A 9339-nucleotide genomic window follows, 5' to 3' on the forward strand; every position below is an offset into this window, starting at 1 on the left:
ACACACAAAGCCTAGTTCACCAACAACTGATGACAAAATAACACGCAAGGTCAGGTTCTAATGCATTACATGTATTTGGCATTTTGTAATAAGGGTAAAAATAGGTATCAACACTTGGCCCACATCACACCAATTCAGCCCTGGCTTTATAACTGAATCAAAACACCGTGCCTGGAGCATGAGTTTTCAGCTGAATAATCCTTCTGCCCTGCTTCCTTCGAATGGCTTAACAATGACTCCAGACCAAACATGTGACTAAACCACTCCAGATACATTCCCCTTTAAGCTCTAATAATTTTAACCAGAAGAACACTAGTCAAAGGGAGTACACAGACCAATGTAAAAAAAAAAAAAAAAAAAAGGAAAACAAAAGTTACTTTATGATTATGAATACTTTATGAAAGAGGTTAACAGGTTTTGAATGCAAGTTCGCCATCAGGCAATTCTCTGCTGTGAGTCAGTTGGTTTTAGTTTTCATGAAACTGGGATAAAGGTACAAAGCTGTTTCTCATTTATGATGTTTTGGTATTTGTATGTTCACACCTGCACTAATAAACTACACCCGTGTGTGTAATTCAGCCAAATCACAGCTTCTTTTATTGCAATAAAAACTACAACAAGTGCTCCAAAAATGTGCAAACATTAACACATGGAGACTGCAGTATGCCTCGGAGTCATGTTTTTTTTTTTCATGTTTTCACATTAGCCATGTGCAGATTATCATTGTCACTAACCATGACTATCAGAAGAGTTCTGGCCTGGGGAATTCAAACAGAATGTTTACTTTCAACTTTCTAAGAATGGCACAGTTTCATTTCTAAGCAACAGAAAAAACTACAGTTGCAGAATACCAACAACGGACATTGGTACGTAAACAGATTAGCAGAAAATGCTTTACAGCAGTGACTGATATGTGTACATGTGATAATACATTTATTTTAAAGTAGATTACAAGTGTAGAAGTGTGCATTGTTCATCAAAACAACTACAGGCTATTAGTGGCTAGTGAACTAAGACTGTAAAGTGTGTCTCCCCTCTTACTGCTGCCTGTGACTGAAGCATCTTTGTATGTTATTCATTGTGTCTTTGCTTTCTTTTCAGTCACATTGCTGCTTTTGTCACCATTAAAATTTTATACATTTTCTCATGAGGATGAAATTGATAGCTTTAAAGAAGAAAGAAAGAAAAACATTATTCCCATAAAAAAGTAATTTAGGGCATAGATTCCTTAAATAGAATAAATCTTTTTACCAAAACACCCTAACATAAGGCCTTCAGGTGAATCAGATGATCTTCATCGCCAGATAAAGGGTCGTCACATGTCATGAAAAATTGTAGAGCTTTCTGATTTGAGGGCTTTTTACATTTAGTCCTAAGAATTAAAGATCTAAAAAAAAAAATGTTCATGTTCAGTGTTATTCTACCTTTTCTACCTCTCAAACTGTTGTTTAGTGTGGAGATCAGCGTCACATTGCTGCTGCCTGCTTTCCAAATATCGCCATGACAGTGCCTGAGCAGGTGACCTACGAAGTCTTCTGTTTATCCCTGGCAGCTCTAGTGCTGGCTGTGATTGAGCTCTTGCTCCTCTGTTACATCCTCAAACAAATCAGAAACAGGTAAAAGCAGCTGCCTCATAAAAATCAGCCGTTCAATTCTGCAATTCAGTTATTTAGATTTACACTGAACTACTATTCTTCTATGTTTATTTTAGAAGTCACTTTAAACCTTCAATTATCAATAATGTCTGGTGTTTTTAGCGTGGTTCTTTTTGCAAGAACATATGTTTGTACAAACTGCTTTGATACAACTTTGGCATTGATTTTGACATTTCAAATTAGCCAAACTCGCTCTCCTATTTTTGACAAGGCACAATTCAATTCAATCCAATTTTATTTATATAGCACCAAATCACAACAACAGTCGCCTCAAGGCGCTTTATGTTGTACAGTAGATCCTACAATAATAGATACATAAGACACTAGAGTCTTTGTATGTAATATTACAACTACCATGCTAAGCATTAAAACCACAACACTGGCTGACTTAATTCCCAGTTTGTGCATTTCTTGCAATGGTGCAGCTAGCTCTAAACAGGAGTCATAGGAGTATTACAGTGTAAATAAGATTCATACATCTCTGTTAGACCCAAAGTATGTGACTGCTTATAACTGAGGTGGCAAACAGGAAATTTAGCCAGGTAAAAGAATAAAAACAGCCATTGTTGTGACACTTTGACTTGAAACTTGACATGGCACTCAAAGACACCCCTTTGTAGTACATATGGCTATCGACATGATTCATGTGTCACAGTTGAGCCTATGTCCCACCTACTGCAGTTCCAACACAAGAGCTGTTGTATGAAAATGCTGTTACTTAGACCAAATTATAATTTCAGCTTTGATTATGATCACTTGTTATTTCTAAGAATACCCAGGCCCTTGTATTGAAACTGGATTTGTTTGGATCTGTGTGTCTGCCTTAAATTCAATAACATGTGACATTGCAGGCAGCATTTATCCCTTTAGCGCTCACACTGAGGCCGAGCCTTAGTCAGAAAATGAATAGTCCTGGTAAGTAGGGCAGCCTGACATTAATTCAGCAGATGTAATGGTTGACCCAAGCATGACCAGTCTGGTGACGTCAGTCTTTGGCTTGCATACTGGAGATGTGTAGACACTTCAAGACTTGTTGAGGTGGTGCAGTGGTTTCCTCCCACAGTTGAGGAATCTAAACTGAGACTGTCTCGTTCTATGTGTTAGCCTAACTGGTGATCTGCTCAGGTCTCAGGCAAACCTTTCATCAGATGGGGTAGGCTCCAGCTTACAGCAGCCCTCTACAGGATAATGCCAGTATATCGAATGGATGGATATTAAATAGATTTAAGTATTTGGTTAAATGATATCTTAGGTTAAAATTATGACTTTTAAAGGACATCTCCTCTGCTGTTGGTCAGTTTTTCCCAGGCTGGTTTACTAGCGTAAAAATGAATGAAAGTAGTGAAGTTAGTGAGCCCATGTTTTCTCAAAATGATTTTCCATTTACAGTGAATGTTTTATAACCTTTTTTATAGTATCTTACTGTTGGTATTACTGGATAATATAGTCCAAATTACAAAAATCTGTTACATTACAGATACCAATGTGGAACCAACTCAAGGGGCCATAAAGGTCTGGCTGTCTGTTCAGTGGAAAAAAAGGAGCCTAAAAGTAACTTTGAGCAGTGATTAGTCTCTCCCATATCCACTGACCTTGCTGTGTGTTAAATAGCCTCTTACTGGATGGCAGGATTCAAGGAGTATATGAAGGTGTAATTACCCTTCAATGGGATTTTTAAACTAGTATAGTCTGATTGGATGGATCCAGAGGACAGAGCTAGTTCTTGTGTTTCTTTTTCCAAGATGAAACAAATTCTCTAATTCAGACCTTAGGGAATATAGCTACAACGATGTAGAGACCACAAATATTGATCATCTCATTAGGTGTAAAAAATCGGTTGGATCTCATTCCTCAGAAACATCACCGAGATGCAGATCTCAGCAGAACAACCTAGTCGTAAACTGACTGTCAGAACCAAGCCCGACCATGCAGACCAGCTGCTGGACCACCTGCTGGACAGAGTGTTTCTCCAGGGGAATGCAGGACTGGCATCTGGAGGAGAATCCCCAGAGGACGTTGAATCACAAACTGGAGGAGAATTCGTGAAGGAAGTTGGATTAGAACCTCAGAAGAACCTTAGAGAAGGATCTGGATCACACCCAGAAGCTTCAACATCCACTTCTCATCCTCAAAGAGGTAAGTGTTACCAAATTCACTTCACTTTTTTATTGTCATAAGTAGTTAATATGCAGTCCAGAAATATAAATACATTTTAAAAAATGATAATTAAGTTTAAAAAGTCAGGAATATATGTTTAGTCATCTGAATAACACAAAGTAAAATGTGTCACAAAGTCGAGCTGAAACCCCAAAATGGCTTCAATAGTCCTGAAATAGGTGTTTAAACTGCAAGTATTAAAAGGACTTGCAGAGTCATTTGAACTGGTATGCAGTGAATTAAGTCAGACTGAATCAAATACTGATACTACTAGTAATACTAGTACAAATACTGATTAATTTCTTCCAGAGTTTTAGTTGTCCCTTATTGAGAGTGTGGAAGCATCGCCACCTCCTGTAACTAAAGGGAACTGCAGATTTTACAGCTTTGACTAATCTGGAAATACATACCGAAATGCTTCAGATAAGAATTTAATTTTGACTGAAGACTGATCCAGATTGTTCTCTCGTGCAGCTGTGAATCCTCTTCATAACAGACTGCAGCAGTGGTTCCAGGTGACTGCTCCTGGTCAACATGAGAGAAAAAGACATTTCAAAGGTTTGTATGAAATCCAAATTACATAAATCAAAAACTCAGCTGTTATTATATTTCCACATATTAAGTGTCATTTATTCATATGCTTATTTTTTGCTTTAATATCCTTCACTCCAGCTGCATCCCATCAAACATCTTCTGTGGATCAAACCAACAACACGTACTCGCAGCAGTCCCATGAATCCCAGCATGGCTCTTCCTCATCTAAGGGTCCTTCATCCACTGCATCCTCAGAGGAATACAAGTAGCACGATGGGACAGAAGATTAGAAACACAAACACTGATCAGATTCTGAAAGAATCTGTCAAATAAAACAGCAGAGCATATAACAGTTATGCTGGCGACCTCACTAACACGCAGCATTAGAGGAAGAATTCTTGTTCTTTACTGAAGTTAAACGAGTTACACCAAAATCTATAAATATCAGTTGTCTTTCTTTTAAAATGATCATTTAGAAAACTAACTTGGAGTAATGTACAGCAGTATTAAAGGGGCCGAGTACAGAAAAGTGATCATGGTATACAGTTATACATAAAATATGGTAAAGTATGATACCAATTTTTGGGATAAATAAAGTTGGTAAATTTCTGTGTTACAGCAGCCAAAACATTAAGTGTAACCTAGCACACTAAATCATAATCTAAATAGAATACAATAAAAACTAAAGTGTGACTAAAATACATTAATGCATTTGAAATACAATAATGATGAGATCATTATCACTTGTAAATCAATGTATGTGAATGTACCTGAAGCATGAACGCAGCATGGAAATGTTGTCCTGGGTTTCGGACACACTGGGTTTTCTTGTTCTGTCTCTTCCCCATGTTAAGTTTACTTTTACATCTGTGATTCTCTGTTTAGTTTTCGTTGCTTACTTCCTGTTTTACTTTATTAGTCAGTCGTCTTGTGTTTTTAATTATCTGTTATCATCGTTTTGTGCTTGCTGACATGGAATTATCTGGATTTATTTTGCCATTTCAGTTCATGGATTTTGTAACTCTGGGCCCTGAACTACAAAGCAAGTTCAACATACCAAGGGTATATTTCCATTATCTGTATCCACTGGCATTAACACTGGCAATCGCTATAAGCAGTCACATGAAACTATTATCAGCTTGCCAAGGGAACCCAGGGTTTTTTCCTGCATATTCTCATGAAAGGGGCGGTGTTGCAGTATCTGATCATTTAGAAGGGGCATTTTCTGGAACAGATGACTTCTCCTACACAGAAACTGATCTCTAAGTTGCAACTACTCCAGAGATATTATCAGATGATAAAATGGTGAATAAAAAGCTCTAAAGAACATAAAAGATATAATGGTACAATGTAACACTGTTGCAAAAAGGATTTGATGAATGTAAGGAGCTTGTAAAGAAAAGCGACTGAAGGAGCTCCGCGGATGAAAGGCGAAACCTCTCAAGAAACTTCCAGTTGCTTTTCATTCCAAGCTCCTTAGATTACTCTGACCTGGATGACTGAGAACCTCCACAGACAATGTGATGAATGCTGCAGAAAATCATTAATCTGGTGATTTAGCACACAAAGTGATAACAATTTAAATTCAGCTTAATTAGCCACTATGCTCTCTATGTTACTGTTTCTTTCTAAGGTGACAGACCCATTTAAACATTGAAGCTTAAATAATACTGCCCCACAGTTTAATGAAGGAGACATGGAAATCATTTTAGTTTGTCAACATAGCCACCTTCTGACAGTTTTAGTTTTTATTCTCCCAGCTGCAGACTCAGAGATGTTTAAGGGAAGATTATTTACAATCTGTTTTTTACATCTACAAGTTGGTCTATGTACAAATTTGATGTGAGATGAGCAAGTACAGCATAGGTGTCATATTTTAAGATGCTTATAGAAGAATACAACTATTTTTAAATTGTTTGCTCCAAATAAATATAACAAAGTCAAATAATAAAGCTGTATCTGAGAATCTAAGCTCCCTAATAACAAGTTGGGTCACCCTTAGCTGCAACAGCTGCAATCAAGCATTACTGGCAATGAGTGTTTTACAGCACTGTGGAGGAATTTTGGGCCCACTCATCTTTGCAGAATTGTTGTAATTCAGCCACACTGGAGAGTATTCGAGCATGAACTGACTTTTTAAGGTCATGCCACAGCGCTGTTGGTGTGATGTTCCTTTTCTGAAATGCTGTGTTTGTTTTATGTAGATGTAATAGAACACACATCTTCCAAAAAGCGTTGCTCTTTGAGATGTTTTAGCCTGCTTCACTTTGTCAGACAGGTTATATTTAAGTGATTTCTTCATTTAACAGCTCTGCCAGTAATCAGGCCTGAGTGTGTTAATTACTTTTTCACACTTGACCAGGTAGGTTTGCCTAACTTTTCTCAATCAATGAAAACGTCATTTAACACCTGCTTTTTGTATTTACTTTGGGTTATCTTTGTCTAATATTAAAAATCATTTGATGATTTAAAACATGTAAGTGTGACAAATAAGAAAAAAACTAGGAAATCAGGAACACCACTGTATGATCAGAATGCAGTGTTGTGCCAAACACATTTTGGGTTTTCAAGATGAACTCTATAAACTCTCTATAGGCTCCTATTGTTCAAGTGTTTTTTATCTGTTTAATACTTTCATTGTCATTAGTGTTATTTCAGTAATTACATTATATGTGGCATAGTATGACAATGTTTGAGACAGGACAGGCAGGTAAAAAAAAAAGGAAAGGGGGGAAAAAATGGGGAAAAATATAATAAATGGACAGAGCACAAATAGAAATGTAGAGCGTATCACCAACTGCTGCACCTGTAAGAAAAAAAGCAAGCATACAGCATGTCCATCCTAGCAGGAGAAGCAAGGACGCCCCAGATGGGCCACACTTGGACAAAGCTTCAGAGTCCCAGAGGACTAGAAGCAACAGGCAGTCGACCCCGCTAGAGACTGGCCACCCTGGTACAAGCCGAGAACAGTTTTTAGTTTTTCTTTTTGCTATATTTACTATAATTTGATTTTCGCTGTGCCACTGAAGAAACATATTTAAAAACTCTCCGCTGCTTGACTTCCTCTGACCATGTGGTGGCAGCAGAACTCAATATCTGACTTACTACTAATACTCGTACTACTGTCAGTGAAACATATGTACAGCTTGTTTAGTGGAACTAATCTACATGTATACAGACTCTATCTGGAATTTTCGTTACCAAAGGAAAGGAATTTAGCCAAACAATTCAATATGATAAACAAAACACAGCTTTAAACTTACAAATGAAAGCAGAAAAACATTCAACATGTTTCATTTTGTCTCCCGGAAATGTTTGATGATTACTTTATGGTTTACAAAATGTCTCACATAGGATGATTTCAAAGTATAAGGTTAGGATCACTGGGCAGTAACTGTTATTTGACATCTGGATTAGATTTTTATAAAAGGAAAGAAATTAAAGTTAGCTTTATTGTCAGCTCCAATATGAAGAAAATTGTAGAAACAGAAATAAAAAATACAAAAACCAAAATACACAAAGTAAAATAAAAAACTTGAGACAAGAAAATGCCATAAAAAAAACTGTGTGTAATAGAGTGAGTTGTATATTACAGGTATGATAATGTCCTTAATGTATGTTACCATTTATGGTAAATGTTTGGTTTTTTTCACATTCTGCAAATAAAAGAGATAAATTGATATGAATTGGCTGTCCACTAAACCTCTAAACCTTGCAGTGCAGGCCTGTCGCCCTCTACAGATTTTCAGTAAAGCAGTGCAAACCGAGCTCTCATAAGAGCTTAAAAATCAGGGTGATAAAATGAACCGTATGTTTGTTCTATCATAAACTTCATTTCCGACTAAATAACTTTTTCTCTTTTTTAGGTTGTGATAGATGTACTTTATTTGCTTTTACAGCTAGTAGCTCTTCTTTAAGAGTTCCCAGTAACTCTTGGAACTTTAGTGGATTATTTTTCTTTAACTTTGAAACTGAAACATATAGTTTTAAATGACAAAGAAGTGTCTTAGTTAAGTAAACATTTTGACAAGATAGCACGTATTTTCCTATTTTTTATGCCACATGTCTTTATTTCCATATTTTCATGAGCATTATCAGGTGTGACGATGTTGACGCTAGATTCCGTTTCATCTCACCCGTTGCCTACTGGTGGTGGTCAGAGGGCCCGGTGGCGCCAGTGTCTGGCAGCCTAGCCTCTGTCAGTGCGCCCCAGGGTGGCTGTGGCTACAATGTAGCTTGCTATCACCTGTGTGTGAATGGGTGGATGACTGGTTGTGTAAAGCGCTTTGGGGTCCTTAGGGACTAGTAAAGTGCTATACAAATACAGGCCATTTACCATTTATAGGAAATCATATCTCAGCCTCTATGAGACAGATTTATGTCATGCAAACTTTCTATTTACATATCACAAATCAGTGGCAGAAGGACATGAGACACAAGACTGATGATCAGGCATGGAGATCTGCCATATAACAAATTCCCGGACCATGCTTAACAGTAATGATGGCTGGGAAACCCAGTTTAAAATAATCCAGACTGCACGGTACATCACTGCTGTGGGGCAGTCTCAGCACACAAACCCTCTGTATGAAATGTAATAAAATCTAGAACATGCATATTTTTTTTAGGATTGTTCAAAGATCTAAAGCTTCTGAAAAGAAGTTAAAAAAACATATTGATATGGTGCAGTTTGCACATGCCCTCCATCCACTGTATACTGTCATTTGACGTGGCTAAAAAATAATGTTTATTTAATGCTATAGTAATTTTTTTTACATAGCTAGACTGGTGATTCAATACTGGACCTCCCGGTATGTACCCATAATGGACGATTTGTATTACGAGATTCTGAGAATTCTTCCCCTGGATAAACTGACTTCACCTTAGATAACAATATTGAGGGATTTAATTAAATCTGCCAACTGGTGGTCTTATCGACTTCTCTGGACTGGAATTTTGTACACTGTCTGATGTGACTAAGTCTGGCCATTGA

The 9339-nt window shown here is 37.2% G+C and overlaps 1 protein-coding gene across 2 annotated transcripts; it reads left to right on the forward strand.

Annotated features, from left to right (window-relative positions):
- Positions 1–811: 811 nt before the first annotated feature.
- On the forward strand, positions 812–4788 carry LOC146518087 (uncharacterized). Of its 2 annotated transcripts, XM_085159412.1 has the most exons (5): positions 812–866; positions 1453–1616; positions 3511–3791; positions 4287–4370; positions 4485–4788. In XM_085159412.1, the coding sequence occupies exons 2-5, from the start codon at positions 1501–1503 to the stop codon at positions 4613–4615; spliced, it is 612 nt and encodes a 203-aa protein (XP_085015538.1). In that variant the 5' UTR covers positions 812–866; positions 1453–1500; the 3' UTR covers positions 4616–4788. The 2 variants fall into 2 exon arrangements, with proteins under 2 accessions (XP_085015538.1, XP_085015541.1); XM_085159415.1 differs by lacking the exons at positions 812–866; positions 1453–1616 and adding an exon at positions 2677–2808.
- The last annotated feature ends 4551 nt before the right edge of the window (positions 4789–9339 follow it).

Source organism: Neolamprologus multifasciatus, chromosome 5 (assembly GCF_963576455.1).
Source record: "Neolamprologus multifasciatus chromosome 5, fNeoMul1.2, whole genome shotgun sequence".
NCBI lineage: Eukaryota > Metazoa > Chordata > Actinopteri > Cichliformes > Cichlidae > Neolamprologus > Neolamprologus multifasciatus.